We start from the raw sequence: 21,508 nt of genomic DNA on the forward strand, positions 1-21,508 counted from the left end.
TTATTGGAACAAATTGGTGGACAGGCCAGTAACCTCAAGAAGAGGGACATTATTGCTTTATTGCTGGAAATGGATGGAGTACCAGCGGCAGAGGGAACCAATGGACCCAGCCCAGACGACAGAACCCCCGAGGAGGCAAGATTTGACCGGGCGGTAAGAATTAGGCTGGCCCATTATGGCCCCAACCCCTCCGCGGAGATCATCACCCAGGTTCAAGCCGCTGTGGAGGCCAACCTGCTACGCCAAAACGGTGCTGCAGCAACCCCAGTCACAGCAAACCCGGGGGACAAACAGAAAGTGCCATTTGCGGCCTTCAAAGCCTTCAGTGAGACAGAAGGAGAGATTGACGGGTACCTTGCGGATTTTGAGCGGCAATGTGCCCTGCACAAGGTACCCCCGGAAGACTGGGTTGCTATACTGTCCGGCAAGTTATCCGGCCGGGCCAACGACGCTTTTCGGGCCATTCCGGATGAGGAGATCGGGGATTATGTGACCGTCAGGGAAGCTTTACTTGCCCGGTATGCCGTTACACCCGAGGCATACCGGAGGAGGTTCCGAGACACTGTGAAAACAACTGGGGACTCATACGTTGAATGGGCCTGCAAGGTACATCGCACAGCCGCCCACTGGATGGCAGGGTGCCAGGCGGTGTCAGGAGAAGAGGTGCTGCAGATGTTTTTATTGGAACATTGCTTCGACAAATTGCCAACAGGGGTCAGAGAGTGGGTAAGAGACCGTAAGCCTTCCACTCTACACGAGGCGGCTCGCTTGGCCGATGAGTACACCGACGCTCGCAGACTGGACAATTCCATCACCAAGGCCACCGCCAGAGCGGAATACCAACCAGCCGCTGCCACTTATCAGCCTCCCATGAACAGACCATCCGCACCCCCTCCACAAAAAGGAATAACTCATGTTTTTCATCTTTTTGAAAAAAACGGCTTAAAAGCTTTTTCAGATCTTCAAAAAGAAATCAATCTTCCTTCACAGTCTATATTTACATATCTACAGATCAAAGCACTTCTTTTAAATAATAGAATATCTATAAGACACGAAGACTTACGTACATCAGTTACGAAATTCGAACAACTATGTGCAGCTTTATGTCCACAAAAAAAAACAATATCTATTTGTTATGATTATATCATCAAGATAGAAGAACCGAAAGCATGGCAATTTATGTCAGATTAACAAAGGGACATTCAGGAATCTATAACTCAAGAAGCATGGGAGAACATCTTTACAATACATAAAAGTTTATCATCATGTGCCCAACACTTTGAAACTTCACAAAAAATATTGTACAGGTGGTATATGGTACCGAGCCGTCTCCGAGCAATGTATCCAGATGCGGAGGACATATGCTGGAGATGCAATCAACATAAAGGCACTATGCTGCATATATGGTGGACATGCGATAAAGTAAACAAGTTATGGAAAGACACGGAGAGAATGATTGAAGAAGCAACAGAATGTAAATTAGAACATAATCCAAAGACAATACTTCTTAAAGTATTGCCAGACAATATTGCTAAATCTACAAAGAAACTAATGTTTTTAATTTTATCTACAGTATCAATATTACTAGCAAAGAACTGGAAATCCCCAGATCTACCTTCCTTACAAGAAATCAGGACCTTGATGTCTACAACAGTAGATTATGAACTTATTATGTGGAAACAAGAATAGGGAGATTAAGCCCGAAAGTAGCTGATAGATGGTGCAATTACATATCAACTTTTATTTCATAGCTCTAAGTCACAGACGTCGATAAACTGCGCTAATCCAGAACTTACAGTCTGGGCTGGCCCTTTCCCCTTCCCTCCCCTCCCCACCCCCCTTTTTTTTTTTTGTCTCCTGTGTTTTAGTTTTATCACTATCCACTAAGAGTGATAAATGGATTACTAGTAGGCTCTATAATAAGAAGAACTCAAACTGTATCCCAACTTTCAATAGAGACTTCAGCTATAGAAATTACTATTAACTAATAATGCTTTAATCTTGAGCGATACTTGTAATAAAAAAAAAAAACGTTAAAACATTATGTATTAAAAATTCAATGTGGATTGTAACCCCTACTTTTTTTATTTCCCTTTTCTTGGTTTTGTACCCTGTGCTTTAAAATGAAAACTCAATAAAGATTAATTTACAAAAAGAAGTTCGTGAGAAAACATACCCTTGAACCCAGATATGATGGTCCGTTCCAAGACCTTCTAACCACGACAACCTCAGTTAAATTGGCTGGAAAGAACTCTTGGATACACGCTTCACACTGCAAGAAAGTTCCAGCTCCAGAGGAACCAGATCCTGTTATAATATGAATGTTGTGTATTTGTTCTTGCTGCTAGGTCTGATAAAGGCCCAACAAGTCGCTATAACCAAAGACAATCATGTTTTTACATTTTGGTACAATTCCTCTAATAACACGGGTAGCCACATTTGCATTTGATTATTGTGATAGCGTAAACTGTACTTTTCCACCAGCATTGTTGTCAACAGTGTACAAAGATATACCTAACATTAAGGACCCATACATATGTGTGACTAATGACTACTGGGGATATGAGTGTAGTTCATGGAAGGCAGCAGGGTGGAATACAGGGCCAGCCTGGGGATATAGACCACAAAGTGCCTTAGACAGATTAGATAAAAATGGGGAGTCCTTACTGAAAAGAATGACGTTCAGGAAACCAGGGGGGGCGACACCTATGAAACTAGCTTTAAACATAGAACACCCCAGTCCTGGAGATGCTGGGCAATATGTAATGGGAATGTACTGGAAGGGAGGAGGTTCATACAATAAACAGGGGACCTTTTAGTTACGAGACATGTATGACTCACCTGAATGGGTAGGAGCCACACACATGACTATTAATCCTCTTAAGCCACATATCAAAACTCTAAAAGAGATGATAGCTATAGCTAACCCCACGTATGAGGACACTATGGCTGTAGAGACGGGTTTCTCTGACACTAACTTATGGCTTGAGTGGATGAAATATAATGCTAACAAACACAACAGATCTAACTGCTATGTCTGTGGAGGAGCGAGGCCTCACTTAGGTACTGTCCCTTTGAACATACCTCCGGAGATAGAGATGTGTTTCCTAAGTCTCTATACTATACTTAAAACCGACCGGACGGAATGTGAATCATGGATAAAGGAATACCCAGTTGTCCTTAAAGATGTCAAGCCAGATAAAGGTATCACCATATATCCAGGGAATTACACTTGTTATGGTATATATGATGGGGTAGGCCAATTCTTTGGTAATTTCACTGGTAAGTACTGTGCCACATATAGCCCGATTCCAGTTGCCTTTATCCAACAACACATAAGATCCCTTGGAGACATATATTGGATTTGTGGGGATATGCAGATTAGAACCAGATTGGAAGGCGTATGGTGGGGAGAATGTGCTCTAGCTAAGGTAATTATGCCTATACACATAATCTCTGATGGACACCAAGATACCTCAGGTACGTTACACCAATACTCTAGAATAAAGAGAGATACTCCTGTAAAAGGCAGTTTTGATCCCCATATTTATATAGATACCATAGGAGTGCCAAGGGGGGTGCCAAATGAATTTAAAGCAAGAGATGAAGTGTCCGCAGGGTTTGAATCTATTTTTCCAATCATCACGGCCAATAAAAATTTAAATTGGATTAATTACATCTACTATAACCAACAACGTTTTGTAAATTATACAAGAGATGCCCTCCAGGGTTTGGCGGAACAATTACAAGCTACTTCCCAGATGACCTTCCAGAATAGAATGGCCTTAGACATGATTCTGGCAGAGAAAGGGGGAGTATGTAAAATACTCCCAGACACCATGACATGCTGTACCTATATCCCAGATAATACAGGCCCTAATGGTAAGGTAACGTTGGCAATAGAAAAGTTAAAAAGTTTATCCAATGAACTGAAAAGGAAATCTGGGGCCACAGATCCATGGGAAAGATGGTTTGGAAGGATGTCTGGATGGCAAGGTGCTCTGGCCCAAATAGGTGTTGCCATTTTAATAACGATAATCATCCTCGCTCTTCTTGTTTGTTGTGTATTACCTTGTCTTAAGAAATGCCTACAAAAGACAGTTGATCAGACAATCGACCAGACCACCCCGACCTTCCTTCACCAAGAGATTGATGACATAGACCGTGATACACCACATACACCCTTACAGTCCCACTGCACTAAATCAATAGCTACTTCCTCTTAAGGACATTCAGGGATAGCGTCTGTCTCTACGGGCAGAAGTCTGTCGCGGGAGAAGTAGTGGACAAGCTGCTATGGGTTACCCGCGCAGTGAAGCGTTCGAGGCCTGTTCAGACAGATGTGCAAGATAGCCTTTTGTTATTTTTCTATAGGGACAGTATTAGAGTTAGAGATAGTAGTTATTAGTAAAATAGCCATTTTAAGGGGGGACTGTTATGGACAGAAGAATTAAACCAAAATAGCTATTTACTAATGTCTATTTATTCTGTGTTCACTATGTTAAAACTGGCTGCTAGAGTAAATATTCCCTTCCCCCTTTATGGTTCAGTCACTATTTCCTCTGCAAGTTTCTTGTTACACATTCCTGTGTTAATAGTTAGTTTCCTTTGCTAACTCCTCCCCCACTTCCTTTGTGCCAATTCCACGTGCAACAAAATGGAGAATCACTGTTAAAGTAACAAAGAAACTACTCACTTCCCCTTTCTTCATGTATCCAAGCCGGAGCTGGAATATGGGGGGAAAAGCTCTGTAATGATGACATCACATCCTGTAGGGTGGGTTTAGACAAGACCCTTTAGAATGTTAACCAATTGTTGAATGGATACTGTATGTTAAACTGTGACGTATTTTTGCTTTAAGAAGGAGCCCCCACTTTGGGGAATAAAGCATTCCTTAGTATTTCACTGATCAGAACCTTTGTCTCCGGTGTGAATTACTTCTAGGGAAAGCGTGCACGCATTAATCAATCAATTTGGAAGGAGTAGATAAACAAATAATCAAAGTTTTCTTTGATCCAAAACAATTTGGCACCCCAGATGGGACGAAAAGGGATAGTTTTCTACTTGAAGCCATAACTTCAAAGACAGGAGAACAAAGACTCCCATAGATAGGAAAATTAGAGCTTGATCACCTCTGAATGTGGTAAACGAGTTACTTACCCTGCACATTTTCCTTTCTTTGGACCGTGTTTCTTCTCCGTCCTTCACTTGGCTTCCGGTCGATTACTTCTTCTGACAGGTATTTAATTTTATTTAACTTACCCTATGTCCCTTTTTAACACCTGTCCAATTGTTTATCTACGTCCAGAATGTGTGAAAGTGTCTGCTTGAGAATGTTTTACTACTTGCTTAATACTGTTATATAATGCTGCCAAGTGTGGTTAAGCGCTGGCATACAAGTTTGGGGGTTTGGTGACCCTGGTAATTATTAATATAACTCGGTTGGAGTATAAAAGTTGTACAACCCGGTGATAGGGTCTAAAGGTTTAATATAACTCGGTTGGAGTATAAAAGTTGTACAACCCGGTGATAGGGTCTAAAGGTTTAATATAACTCGGTTGGAGTATAAAAGTACAAGTTGGGTTTGGTGAAAAAACCCTGGTAATTATTATTTAGTAAAGTAAGAACTGGTGCCTTTTCTTTTAGTAAGCTCGGTGTAGTTACAGATGAAAGGAACAGTAATGTATATGACTGAGTGTGTTTTCCTCCCCCCCCCCCCCCCCCCCCTCTTCCCCCTCCATTCCTTGGAGTCTGTGCTGCCAGACGTTAGTTTTTTTTTGTTTTTTTTGCATCACTCTGGGTTTTTTCTGTGCTCTGCTAGCTTGGTGTGACACTTTATGCAAGTTTCTTGCAAGTTTCTCTCTCTCTCTCTCTCTCTCTCTCTCTCTCTCTGTGTCTCACTCTCTCTCTCTCTGTATCACTGTCTCTCTCTCTCTCTCTCTCTCTTTAAGTCCCTCTTTCTCTCTCTTTCAGTCTCTCTCTCTCTCTTTCAGTCTCTTTCTCTCTCTTTCAGTCTCTCTCTCTAAGTCCCTCTCTCTCTCTCTTTCAGTCTCTTTCTCTATCTTTTAGTCTCTCTCTCCCTCTCTCTGTCTCACTTTCTCTCTCTCTCTCTCACTCACTCTCTCCACTATCTTCACTCTCTTTTGGTCAAGGGTCTGCTTGCTGTCTCTTTTCCCTGTTTCTCTCTATCCAGTTCTACTGTAGTTTATCAATGGGTCGGTTAGCTTGTGACAACTACGCAGACGTATTCTTCAACATGTTAACTCCATTGCGAATCCACATCTAGATACCCCCATAGCGAGACATGTAAGACTCAATCATGCCTCTCAAACCAATATACTCAAATTTCAGGTAATTCAAAAATTTTTTCAAAATCACAGGAAGGGTGACATTAATATCTCCCTATTGAAAGCTGAATGCAGATGGATTTATTCCTTTCAAACGCTATACCCCAAAGGATTAAACGAAGAATTCAACTTTACTCCGTTCATACATGCCTAGAGGATCTTAGTGTTTTGTATACATTTTCTCCATAGGACTTGTTTAGTAGTCCGGACAGTTTCTCACTATACAGAGTGTGAGGTTTATATGAGCTGCAGTGTTAATCCCTATAACTAAACTTTTAGTTAAGAGTGATTAGAAGTCATACCTACCTGTACATAATAATAATTTTTGAACATAATTTTGTCAAATATTGAGATCGAGTTTGACTTTATTTAAGCATGTGTTTCTCTTTAAATAACTTTATATACTTTTACTACACATGCACCATAAGGCTAGGGATCTAAGTGTTTCTACTGTATGGGGAGTACACAAACTAGAAGGAATTTCAATACACAAGTTGCAACATTTGAACTTTCAATATAGCTTTATGGCACATGAAGTGTGACTTTAGCAACATGAGATACAGTATCGATTTTATTTGACATTTGACAGAGTGTTAAAATCAGTATTACAGCTCGACCTCTTCATCTCAACTATAAACAGACATCGTTTTTATGTGTTTAATTGTGTTGTCTCCTCCGTGTATACAGTTGTTTAGACCCACGAAGGGTTAATCACGAACGAGATTCTAAGCTCCCTCCCTCTGCTTTGGCAATTACCAGTGGCCAATGAGAGCAGAGGGCGGGATATTTAAACTTGGATTTGACTCAGAATCGGTTCCCTTGAAAAGCCGCTAGTCGGCGAAACGCGCGTCGGGAAGAACCAGAGGGGAGGGGGGCTTTGACAGCAAGGGAGGACGCTCCTTATTTGATTTAATAGTATACACTTACTCACCCTCCTCGAGAGACCGTTTTTTGCTTTTAATTAGGACAGAAATCTCTTAGAGCAGGAAGTGAATTCTAGGATTAGAATCTCCGCAGCATTACATTGAGTAGTTTATTAGTTCGATAGAGCAAAGACTCAGAACTTAGAAGCAAGCTGAGGGAACTTTGGGGTTCGCTTTGGAGCACCGATTTTCCTCATTAACCTCCTGTGCTCTACTATTATGCCACTATTTTAATGTGGTCATTGTTTCTACTCTATTCTAGTCTATTCATTTCCTGGCTATATCTATATGGGACTTCTGTCCCTATTTAGTTCTATTTTGATACATTATTTATTTCGATTTTAATTTGATCATTAAAAGTTAATTTTTAATATAAGGACTGCGGCTTTTTTGGTACTAGTAGTCTGCAGGTGCACTATCACTACTGTGAGTGCATTCTCCAGGTATACTTGTACTCTTTCTCTCTTTTTGAAACTTGATCAAAAACAAGTACACTGTGACCCTGGGAGACACCGACCATTAAACATGTCACTGTCATTAGTACACTGTGACCCTGGGAGACACCGACCATTAAACATGTCACTGTCATTAGTACACGGTGACCCTGGGAGGGACTGACCATTAAACATGTCACTGTCATTAGTACACTGTGACCCTGGGAGGGACTGACCATTAAACATGTCACTGTCATTAGTACACTGTGACCCTGGGAGGGACTGACCATTAAACATGACACTGTCATTAGTACGCTGTGACCCTGGGAGGGACTGACCATTAAACATGTCACTGTCATTAGTACGCTGTAACCCTGGGAGGGACCGACCATTAAACATGTCACTGTCATTAGTACACTGTGACCCTGGGAGGGACTGACCATTAAACATGACACTGTCATTAGTACGCTGTGACCCTGGGAGGGACTGACCATTAAACATGTCACTGTCATTAGTACGCTGTGACCCTGGGAGGGACCGACCATTAAACATGTCACTGTCATTAGTACGCTGTGACCCTGGGAGGGACTGACCATTAAACATGTCACTGTCATTAGTACACTGTGACCCTGGGAGGGACTGACCATTAAACATGTCACTGCCATTAGTACACTGTGACCCTGGGAGGGACTGACCATTAAACATGTCACTGTCATTAGTACACTGTAACCCTGGGAGGGACCGACCATTAAACATGTCACTGTCATTAGTACACTGTGACCCTGGGAGGGACTGACCATTAAACATGACACTGTCATTAGTACGCTGTGACCCTGGGAGGGACTGACCATTAAACATGTCACTGTCATTAGTACGCTGTGACCCTGGGAGGGACCGACCATTAAACATGTCACTGTCATTAGTACGCTGTGACCCTGGGAGGGACTGACCATTAAACATGTCACTGTCATTAGTACACTGTGACCCTGGGAGGGACTGACCATTAAACATGTCACTGCCATTAGTACACTGTGACCCTGGGAGGGACTGACCATTAAACATGTCACTGTCATTAGTACACTGTGACCCTGGGAGGGACTGACCATTAAACATGTCACTGTCATTAGTACACTGTGACCCTGGGAGGGACTGACCATTAAACATGACACTGTCATTAGTACGCTGTGACCCTGGGAGGGACTGACCATTAAACATGTCACTGTCATTAGTACACTGTGACCCTGGGAGGGACTGACCATTAAACATGACACTGTCATTAGTACGCTGTGACCCTGGGAGGGACTGACCATTAAACATGTCACTGTCATTAGTACGCTGTAACCCTGGGAGGGACTGACCATTAAACATGACACTGTCATTAGTACACTGTGACCCTGGGAGGGACTGACCTTTAAGCATGTCACTGTCATTAGTACACTGTGACCCTGGGAGGGACTGACCATTAAACATGTCACTGTCATTAGTACACTGTGACCCTGGGAGACACCGACCATTAAACATGTCACTGTCATTAGTACGCTGTGACCCTGGGAGGGACTGACCTTTAATCATGTCACTGTCATTAGTACACTGTGACCCTGGGAGGGACTGACCATTAAACATGTCACTGTCATTAGTACACTGTGACCCTGGGAGGGACTGACCATTAAACATGACACTGTCATTAGTACGCTGTGACCCTGGGAGGGACTGACCATTAAACATGTCACTGTCATTAGTACACTGTGACCCTGGGAGGGACTGACCATTAAACATGACACTGTCATTAGTACGCTGTGACCCTGGGAGGGACTGACCATTAAACATGTCACTGTCATTAGTACGCTGTAACCCTGGGAGGGACCGACCATTAAACATGTCACTGTCATTAGTACACTGTGACCCTGGGAGGGACTGACCATTAAACATGACACTGTCATTAGTACGCTGTGACCCTGGGAGGGACTGACCATTAAACATGTCACTGTCATTAGTACGCTGTGACCCTGGGAGGGACCGACCATTAAACATGTCACTGTCATTAGTACGCTGTGACCCTGGGAGGGACTGACCATTAAACATGTCACTGTCATTAGTACACTGTGACCCTGGGAGGGACTGACCATTAAACATGTCACTGCCATTAGTACACTGTGACCCTGGGAGGGACTGACCATTAAACATGTCACTGTCATTAGTACACTGTAACCCTGGGAGGGACCGACCATTAAACATGTCACTGTCATTAGTACACTGTGACCCTGGGAGGGACTGACTATTAAACATGACACTGTCATTAGTACGCTGTGACCCTGGGAGGGACTGACCATTAAACATGTCACTGTCATTAGTACGCTGTGACCCTGGGAGGGACCGACCATTAAACATGTCACTGTCATTAGTACGCTGTGACCCTGGGAGGGACTGACCATTAAACATGTCACTGTCATTAGTACACTGTGACCCTGGGAGGGACTGACCATTAAACATGTCACTGCCATTAGTACACTGTGACCCTGGGAGGGACTGACCATTAAACATGTCACTGTCATTAGTACTCTGTGACCCTGGGAGGCACTGACCCTTAAACATGTCATTGTCATTAGTACACTGTGACCCTGGGAGGGACTGACCTTTAAGCATGTCACTGTCATTAGTACACTGTGACCCTGGGAGGGACTGACCATTAAACATGTCACTGTCATTAGTACACTGTGACCCTGGGAGACACCGACCATTAATCATGTCACTGTCATTAGTACACTGTGACCCTGGGAGACACCGACCATTAATCATGTCACTGTCATTAGTACACTGTGACCCTGGGAGGGACTGACCCTTAAACATGTCACTGTCATTAGTACACTGTGACCCTGGGAGGGACTGACCTTTAAGCATGTCACTGTCATTAGTACACTGTGACCCTGGGAGGGACTGACCATTAAACATGTCACTGTCATTAGTACACTGTGACCCTGGGAGACACCGACCATTAAACATGTCACTGTCATTAGTACGCTGTGACCCTGGGAGGGACTGACCTTTAATCATGTCACTGTCATTAGTACACTGTGACCCTGGGAAGGACTGACCATTAAACATGTCACTGTCATTAGTACGCTGTGACCCTGGGAGGGACTGACCATTAAACATGTCACTGTCATTAGTACGCTGTGACCCTGGGAGGGACTGACCATTAAACATGTCACTGTCATTAGTACACTGTGACCCTGGGAGGGGCTGACCATTAAACATATCACTGTCATTAGTACACTGTGCCCCTGGGAGGGGCTGACCATTAAACATATCACTGTCATTAGTACACTGTGACCCTAGGAGGGACTGACCATTAAACATGTCACTGTCATTAGTACACTGTGACCCTGGAAGGGACTGACCATTAAACATGTCACTGTCATTAGTACGCTGTGACCCTGGGAGGGACCGACCATTAAACATGTCACTGTCATTAGTACACTGTGACCCTGGGAGGGACTGACCATTAAACATGTCACTGTCATTAGTACGCTGTGACCCTGGGAGGGACTGACCCCTTAACATGTCACTGTCATGAGTACACTGTGACACTGGGAGAGACCGACCATTAAACATGTCACTGTCATTAGTACACTGTGACCCTGGGCGGCACTGACCATTAAACATGTCACTGTCATTAGTACACTGTGACCCTGGGCGGGACTGACAATTAAACATGTCACTGTCATTAGTACACTGTGACCCTGGGAGGGACTGACCATTAAACATATCACTGTCATTAATACACTGTGACCCTGGGAGGGACCGACCATTAAACATGTCACTGTCATTAGTACACGGTGACACTTGAAAGGACTGACCATTAAACATGTCACTGTCATTAGTACACTGTGACCCTGGAAGGGACTGACCATTAAACATGTCAGTGTCATTAGTACACTGTGATTCTGGGAGGGACTGAACATTAAACATGTCACTGTCATTAGTACACTGTGACCCTGGGAGGGACTGACCATTAACCCCTTAAGGACCAAACTTCTGGAATAAAAGGGAATCATGACATGTCACACATGTCATGTGTCCTTAAGGGGTTAAACATGTCACTGTCATTAGTACACTGTGACCCTGGGAGGGACTGACCATTAAACATGTCACTGTCATTAGTACACTGTGACCCTGGGAGGGACTGACCATTAAACATGTCACTGTCATTAGTACACTGTGACCCTGGGAGGGACTGACCATTAAACATGTCACTGTCATTAATACACTGTGACCCTGGGAGGGACTGACCATTAAACATGTCACTGTCATTAGTACACTGTGACCCTGGGAGGGACTGACCATTAAACATGTCACTGCCATTAGTTCACTGTGACCCTGGGAGGGACTGACCATTAAACATGTCACTGTCATTAGTACACTGTGACCCTGGGAGGGACTGACCATTAAACATGTCACTGTCATTAGTACACTGTGATCCTGGGAGGGACTGACCATTAAACATGTCACTGTCATTAGTACACTGTGACCCTGGGAGGGACTGACCATTAAACATGTCACTGCCATTAGTACACTGTGACCCTGGGAGGGACTGACCATTAAACATGTCACTGTCATTAGTACACTGTGACCCTGGGAGGGACTGACCATTAAACATGTCACTATCATTAGTACACTGTGACCCTGGGAGGGACTGACCATTAAACATGTCACTGTCATTAGTACACTGTGACCCTGGGAGGGGCTGACCATTAAACATATCACTGTCATTAGTACGCTGTGACCCTCGGAGGGACTGACCATTAATCATGTCACTGCCATTAGTACGCTGTGACCCTGGGAGGGACTGACCATTAAACTTGTCACTGTCATTAGTACACTGTGACCTTGGGCGGGACTGACCATTATACATGTCACTGTAATTAGTACACTGTGACCCTGGGAGGGACTGACCATTAAACATGTCACTGTCATTAGTAAACTGTGACCCTGGGAGGGACTGACATTTGAACATGTCACTGTCCTTAGTACACTGTGACCCTGGGAGGGACTGACCATTAAACATGTCACTGTCATTAATACACTGTGACCCTGGGAGGGACCGACCATTAAACATGTCACTGTCATTAGTACACTGTGACCCTGGGACGGACTGGCCATTAAACATGTCACTGTCATTAGTACGCTGTGACCCTGGGAGGGACTGACCATTAAACATGTCACTGTCATTAGTACACTGTGACCCTGGGAGGGGCTGACCATTAAACATATCACTGTCATTAGTACGCTGTGACCCTCGGAGGGACTGACCATTAATCATGCCACTGCCATTAGTACGCTGTGACCCTGGGAGGGACTGACCATTAAACGTGTCACTGTCATTAGTACACTGTGACCTTGGGCGGGACTGACCATTATACATGTCACTGTAATTAGTACACTGTGACCCTGGGAGGGACTGACCATTAAACATGTCACTGTCATTAGTACACTGTGTAACGGATCACCTGGCACCCCGACTGGGTACCTCCGTTAATGGATGCTCCTAGTGCTTCCTGAGGACTCCAAGCACTCTGGCAGACACCACAATCACCGAATCCGAGAAACCTTTTAAATTCTCCCAAGCATATGAATGCTGTAGACCATTGAATAGGAACCATACGAATAGGCTTGTACTCCTAGCAGTCAACTGGAACAGCATGCAATAAATCCTTCCCCCCAATAATGAGACGACACATCACTTTGAGGGTAAAACAGGAACTCTGGACTGTCTCATCCAGCCTGGTTTTTATTACATTAATACACATACAGGCCACGCCCAGGGGAAGGCATAAAATAACCAATCACATACATGGTTCAGCCCACACATCCCCTCCCCTCAGATAACATTAAACCCAATTATCCGGTACACTTTTCCAGCCAAGTTCTGGATGTACCCCAAAACCAGGGGGTACACCTTTAAATCCAGCATCGCTGGATAGCCCTTATTCAGGGGGGAAACATATCCAAAATTCAAGTCATTCGGATGAACAGTTCGGGAGATATGAGGTTCCAAAGATTTGACCGACCGCATGGGTAAAGTATCCGAAAACAGTTCCATGCATTTTGGCCCTGCGGTCGGTCACAAACAAGGGAATGAAAACAGACGAATTGCCTGTGTTATAGAGCCTGGAGAGGGTTTGAATGAATTCCCTTGTTTGTGGGGTTCTTTCTACCGAACGGCGGGTCATTCGGTAGTTTCTATTCGAATTTCTGGAAGTATGGAGGTCTCAGCGGTGTTTGCCTAGTCAAGTGTCCGATTTTAGTTCCAGACACTCGACGGCAAAACACTGCTGTTCGGTAGTTTAAGATGGCCGCCGCCCCGTGTTTGTTTCCCGAATGGCGGCCACCCAGAGGACAAAGAATACATTACACTGATTGCCAATTATCCGTTTGCAACATTGTTGCAAACTGTAATTGGAGGCACACTTATTCCTGGGTGGTCTGGTTGTTCGGTAGTTTCACTCAATATAATAAATGGAGTGATTCTACCGAACAATCAGATGAATGCTGCATACATATCCCAGGTTAAACTTAACACACAAATACACATATAATATTACAGGCAGTACACTAGAATATGTATCACAGTCTTAAAGGGACAGTAGTCCCAAAAGTCCCAATATGTCCATAGATGCTGTTAAAAGGGCCAGTAGCAGCAATATACAGTACAATATGCCCCAAATAACCCAGGGGCCATAGTCAGTAGGTAGGAGGCTAGCAAACAGGCTTCTCCAGGGCCCAGTGGCGAGGTTGGTTTCGCCACATTTCTCCCCTTTTCCAAACAGACTAACAGGGTACCTCACCTCTTGCCGGTCAGTGCCCTTGTTAGTCCAGCAGCCCACCCACAAAACAGAAACAGCAGTACAGTCCACCCACAATGAATGGTTACTACACCTGAGTAATGGAAAAACTTGTCCAGGTCCAGGTGCCTCACCCCGGCTGTGTGGGGGACTGGTAGGCTGTTTTGGTGGGTTGCTGAGTGAGCAGAGACCAGCGGTACTCTGCCCTGGTGCCAGCACTACTACGGGAGTATTCTGGTTGGAGCCTGGTTGCTGGAGACCGACTGTCTCCCCTTTAGCTGCGCAGCTCTGCTGCTGGAGACCGACTGTCTCCCCTTGAGTTACACCGCTCTGCTGCTGGAGACCGACTGTCTCCCCTTGAGTTACACAGCTCTGCTGCTGGAGACTGACTGTCTCCCCTTTAGTTACACAGCTCTGCTGCTGGAGACAGACTGTCTCCCCTTTGGCTAAACAGCCCTGTTGTGGGGGGGCAGGACCGACCGTCCCTACCCCCTGTGCTGGAAGTGCAGAGACCACGGTCCCATCTGCACAGGTGTGGGGCATACAGTCTCCCCCTGGCACATTAAGCTGCCGCTGGGGAGAGGTGGTAACCAGCTCCTCTCCCATTAGAACACTCTGCCCATTGATGATCCACCGCTGGGGAGAGGTGGTAACAATCTCCTCTCCCATTAGAACACTCTGCCCATTGATGATCTGCCGTTGGGGAGAGGAGGTAACAATCTCCTCTCCCATGCCTACTTTCAGTCTTTGTGGAGGGAGACCGACTGTCTCTCCTCCCAATTCAGTGTCCTGCTGCTGGGGAATAGAGACTGGGCTCTCTATTCCCAAAAAATCATGCTGCTGCTGGGGGGTAGGACCAACTACCTCTGCCCCCTGTAACTCAGCCTTCCGCTGGGGAGGGAGGACGTTGCTCTCCTCTCCCTGCACTTCACACTGCATTCCCGGCATATCACTCTGCTGCTGGGGGGTAGGACCAACTACCTCTGCCCCCTGTAACTCAGCCTGCCGCTGGGGAATGGGGACTGGGCTCCCAATTCCCTGCAATTCACACTGCCGCTGGGGAATGGAGACTGGGCTCCCAATTCCCAACAAATCACACTGCCGCTGGGGAGTGGAGACTGGGCTCCCAATTCCCAATAAATCACGCTGCTGCTGGGGGGTAGGACCCACTACCTCTGCCCCCTGTAACTCGGGCGCAGAGACCACGGTCCAATCTGCACTGGTGTGGGGCTTACTGTCTCCCCTTGGTGTGCTAAGCTGCCGCTGGGAAGAGGGGGTAACAAACTCCTCTCCCTTACACACTTTCAGCAGCTGGGGAGCAGGGCTGACCCTCTGTACTCCCTGTAGGCAGGGCGCAGAGACCACGGTCCCATCTGCGCTGGTGAGGGGATTACTGTCTCCCCTTGGTGGGTTAGGTTGTCGGTGGGGAGAGGGGGTAACAAACTCCTCTCCCTTACACACCTTCAGCCGCTGGGGAGAGGGGATAACAGGTTCCTCTCCCTGAACCGTAGACTGCCGCTGGGGAGGAAGGACGACCCCTTCAGCTCCCTTTTTGTTTAAATCTGCTAGGCACTGCAGGAAATCTGCCGTTGATTCCCTTATGAACTGCACAATTTTCTCAGAGGGGTTGGGTCCAAAGAAAGCCAGCCGTATGGCAATCTCTCTGTCCAACCGCTCCTGAGTGTAGCCAGGCGCCATGCTTGCTCTGCTGCAGTTGCTTCTTTTGTGGATAGGGACGCTGTACGGGTACTAGCGTTGTCCTCCCTTTGTAATCCAAACGACCTGTGTCTCCGAGCTGCTTTACCTCACACTAGGACGCCATCCCACCACTGCCACCAATGTAACGGATCACCTGGCACCCCGACTGGGTACCTCCGTTAATGGATGCTCCTAGTGCTTCCTGAGGACTCCAAGCACTCTGGCAGACACCACAATCACTGAATCCGAGAAACCTTTTAAATTCTCCCAAGCATATGAATGCTGTAGACCATTGAATAGGAACCATACGAATAGGCTTGTACTCCTAGCAGTCAACTGGAACAGCATGCAATAAATCCTTCCCCCCAATAATGAGACGACACATCACTTTGAGGGTAAAACAGGAACTCTGGACTGTCTCATCCAGCCTGGTTTTTATTACATTAATACACATACAGGCCACACCCAGGGGGAGGCATAAAATAACCAATCACATACATGGTTCAGCCCACACATCCCCTCCCCTCAGATAACATTAAACCCAATTATCCGGTACACTTTTCCAGCCAAGTTCTGGATGTACCCCAAAACCAGGGGGTACACCTTTAAATCCAGCATCGCTGGATAGCCCTTATTCAGGGGGGAAACATATCCAAAATTCAAGTCATTCGGATGAACAGTTCGGGAGATATGAGGTTCCAAAGATTTGACCGACCGCATGGGTAAAGCATCCGAAAACAGTTCCATGCATTTTGGCCCTGCGGTCGGTCACAAACAAGGGAATGAAAACAGATGAATTGCCTGTGTTATAGAGCCTGGAGAGGGTTTGAATGAATTCCCTTGTTTGTGGGGTTCTTTCTACCGAACGGCGGGTCATTCGGTAGTTTCTATTCGAATTTCTGGAAGTATGGAGGTCTCAGCAGTGTTTGCCTAGTCAAGTGTCCGATTTTAGTTCCAGACACTCGACGGCAAAACACCGCTGTTCGGTAGTTTAAGATGGCCGCCGCCCCGTGTTTGTTTCCCGAATGGCGGTCACCCAGAGGACAAAGAATACATTACACTGATTGCCAATTATCCGTTTGCAACATTGTTGCAAACTGTAATTGGAGGCACACTTATTCCTGGGTGGTCTGGTTGTTCGGTAGTTTCACTCAATATAATAAATGGAGTGATTCTACCGAACAATCAGATGAATGCTGCATACATATCCCAGGTTAAACTTAACACACAAATACACATATAATATTACAGGCAGTACACTAGAATATGTATCACAGTCTTAAAGGGACAGTAGTCCCAAAAGTCCCAATATGTTCATAGATGCTGTTAAAAGGGCCAGTAGCAGCAATATACAGTACAATATGCCCCAAATAACCCAGGGGCCATAGTCAGTAGGTAGGAGGCTAGCAAACAGGCTTCTCCAGGGCCCAGTGGCGAGGTTGGTTTCGCCACACACTGTGACCCTGGGACGGACTGACCATTAAACATGTCACTGTCATTAGTACACTGTGACCCTGGGAGGGACCGACCATTAAACATGTCACTGTCATTAGTACACTGTGACCCTGGGAGGGACCGACCATTAAACATGTCACTGTCATTAGTACGCTGTGACACTGGAAGGGACCGACCATTAAACATGTCACTGTCATTAGTACGCTGTGACCCTGGGAGGGACTGACATTTGAACAAGTCACTGTCATTACTACACTGTGACCCTGTGAGGGACTGACCCTTATACATGTCACTGTCATTGAAATTTCCATTAACTTACCTTTATTAGACATGGTATAATGCCTCCGGAGCTGAGCTGCAGGTAATTCCCTAGGATGGGTAGAGGTAAAGGTCCTGGGGGCATTTTTCTCCACCTCCATGCCCACTTTCCAAGTGACAAAATCAAAATAAATGTGACAAATATCAAAAGAGCCAAAACTGAAAGCTTTAGATCAAACATGTCCCCCCGCTTAGTTAAAATAAGCTAGATGTACTATTGTTCTTGTCTGTACTTTGGGAGGGAGAGAGAACATTTAATTTGTTTACTCCCAGGCTCTGTTTGACGCTGATCTCTCATTTGATGAACGCTCTTGGGAAACGAAGGCTTTGCCTTCCCCACTTTAACAATCATGTTAATGCATGCATTTTGTATTCACATCTCTGCCAACATACGCTGTAGAGGTTCCAAATCGTTTATATAAAATAAATATTGATGAGCAAATGCAGTTTAGTAAATAATTATTAACTATAACAAAGTCAGCATTTAAGAAAATCTGTAAGTGTTGCATTTTGTTTAACAATTAAACTGACGGTCTGTTGGAGAATCCTGTGACCCTGCCTAAATCTGTCCTTTTACCTAAAAACTTTTTGTCGATCAATGAACTCAAATAAATAATTATAATTTGTGCTTTGTCCTCGCACATGGCTTTGTCATTTTGTTTTTGTTGAGCGCCAGATCTCCAAAATTGTGATGTCTGATCTGTATTGTTCATAAATGGCATGTTTAATTTAATTACATACATTTAAAATACAGGGAAACAAATGAACGAGTAAGGATAAAGTGGTCAGGAGAATACTGCTGAAATTGTATGTGTTTTACATTTCAAACTAAAAAAGTAAGTCTAAACAATTGGTACTTTATGTTGCAGAGTTACTTGTGTCCGGGTACTTGCTACGGAGCCATTTAATCTGAACCCTGCTTCATCAGCTTGGCTGAGAAGACAAAGCAACATACCAACATACCAACATACACAAAAAGTGTCTACCAACAATACTGCTCTGTTTTTGAAAAAATGTTGTCTAGTGCCAAATGTTTAATTAATCTGGAGCAAGTGACAACATATGAGGATTGCATGAATTCCAATAATCAGTTAAAGTATGTTTGTTGTTATCCTGCCTGTGTGGGCGATTCAGGCGTTATACGTAGCATTCCAAAGGGAATGCAAAGCTGGGCATCGCTCATTGGCTTCGAATGTCAGTTTGGTTCTCTCAGCCTGTATCGGACCTGCATAGCTTATTTAGGACTTTTGACTTTTTCTAAGCTGAGAAGACCGGATGCAAGGTGGGCATCCAAGAGAACCGTTCTAAAATAATTTGACACATTATTCTGGGGGTGCACCAGGCTTTAGTGGTTATAGTATGTGGAGTGTTGCTTTAGCTTCACAGATACATTATTTTAAATCTGATGGTCACAATGGTCACCCTCTTACTTAATGATTTGCGTGTGCATAAACACGAGTATTATATTCTTACTTATAGAACTCATACATAAATAAATATTTTGTGTACTTGAGCACTAACCTGCTCAGCCATAATGTATCCATTAAAACACAATCATACATCATAATCATGGATTGCTTAGTCTTCTTCCTTTTGGAAAACGTTATAAGAGTCTGTACTGGAGGACCGGTAGGTTTGGGAATTGTTCCCTTTGCAATGATGTTTCTATGCTTAGGCGTTAGCTCTTAGGAATATAATTGTTTGACTATTGTTTCTGTTGAATTGACTGGATTGCATTTTGTCCATAGATAAATTAGGTTTTGTAAAAACCGAAGAAAAAAGTTACCTGCGCTCTTTCCACATCCCTATGTGTTTTTAAACAAATGGAGGTTTTTAGTTACCTCCAATGGCCATGAGAGGGTATGCCCATCTGCCATGGCAAGGCAGACCTCGTAGGTGGGTCCTAATTCTAACCATTCACCTTGCTTCCTTGAGCTTCTGGCAAAGATATCTCTAATGAGACAGAAAGGGGTATTTTTTATATACACCCCTACATGCTTATTAACCCTTAATATGGAACACATGGGATGGGCAGCAGCATATTAGGTTTTGTATAGTACAGTTGTTTTGTAATAAAAATATAATTTTATTTCATCTTTGTTTTATTCAGATCTCACATTTGGTTTTACAATTTAAGCCATCCATGTTTGTTTGACTTGCAGAAGATTCTGCGATGAGATGTATTGTTCAATTCAATACAATATGTTCCTCCTCTTTGTAGCCTGAACTAAAATTACACTAAAAACACCACGGGAGCAGGAAACGAAGGGAAGGGAGAGAGGCAGATCCCCAGATAATGTCATAGGGGAGACAGAAGGAGGACATTAAGATTGCATGATCTACTATTACAGATAGATTTTTATTTAATTTTTTTTTAAGTAAGTTATTGTCTTCATGTTGCATTTCAAAATTTAATTTGAAGTCTATTAAGGAAATGCAGGAAACAAGGGGGGTAGAAGGATTAAATTTTGTGGATTCTTGAAGAAATTCCCTGAAAGGTAAATCAATTCTGAGTTAATCTGGAGATTCTGAGACCTAAAAATTAGTTAGTAGAAACATGAAAGGCACAGGAGCACGACTGACTGGTGTCAGCTCATTAAAAGTGCACATGTTCACAAACAGGGTGGTCTAAAATAGGCTGTTTATAGTCAGTGGACCTGGGCCCTTAAAGGGAAAGAACAGAATTATTTAACAAGGCAGTAACATAAATATACATGCAACGTTGGGGCTACAGATTAAAGAGCTGTAATTTATAAACTCTTCCTTTAATTTGGATGTATTTGGACTCTCTGCCAGTGACTGTCTGTGTGATGTGTGACTGTCTTCCAGCGACTGTGTGTGACTGTCTGTCTATTACTGCATGTGATTGTCTGCCTGTGACTGTCTGCCTGTGACTGAGTGTGGCTGCCTGATACTCTGTTTGTGACTGACTGTCTGCCTATAACTGTGTGTGACTGTCTGCCTGTAACTGTGTATATGGCTGCCTGTTACTGTGTGTGACTGCCTGCCTGTAACTGTGCATTTGACTGTGTATGTGGTTGTCTGCTTTGTAACTGTGTATGTGAGTGTCTACCTGTGACTGTCTGCCTGTGACTGTCTGAAACTGTGTGTGTGAATTTCTGCCTGTAACTAAGTGTATGAATTTCAGCCTGTAACTGTGTATGTGACTGTCTGCCTGTAACTGTGTGTGTGTGACTGACATTGTGCCTGGGACTGAGTGCATGTGGCTGTATATGACAATATATGTATAACTGTTTGTGTCTGACGGTGGGACTGTGTGTATGTGACACTGCAAAATCCACACATGGGCCTACATGCATTTAAAAAAATAATAATCTAATTTAAATACCCATCACAAATATCACACACAGTCAATACACCCATAACATATATCACACACGGTGGAGGCGCAGACCAGATTCCGAGCACACAGTACCAACAGAGATCAGCTTTCTCCTCACTCTCTGCAAGGTGACAACAGGGAAGGGTGG

The 21,508-nt window shown here is 44.4% G+C and overlaps 1 protein-coding gene across 1 annotated transcript in view; it reads right to left on the reverse strand.

Moving 5' to 3' along the window:
* Nucleotides 1-18,207, reverse strand: part of LOC134572289 (cytochrome P450 2A6-like) — a 56,671-nt gene extending 38,464 nt beyond the window's left edge. The window contains exon 1 of the mRNA XM_063431168.1: nucleotides 18,019-18,207. Coding sequence (XP_063287238.1) covers nucleotides 18,019-18,198 — 180 coding nt within the window. The 5' untranslated portion in view covers nucleotides 18,199-18,207. The remainder of the gene's footprint in view (nucleotides 1-18,018) is intronic.
* Nucleotides 18,208-21,508: the final 3,301 nt, after the last annotated feature.

This window comes from Pelobates fuscus, chromosome 9 (assembly GCF_036172605.1).
Source record: "Pelobates fuscus isolate aPelFus1 chromosome 9, aPelFus1.pri, whole genome shotgun sequence".
NCBI lineage: Eukaryota > Metazoa > Chordata > Amphibia > Anura > Pelobatidae > Pelobates > Pelobates fuscus.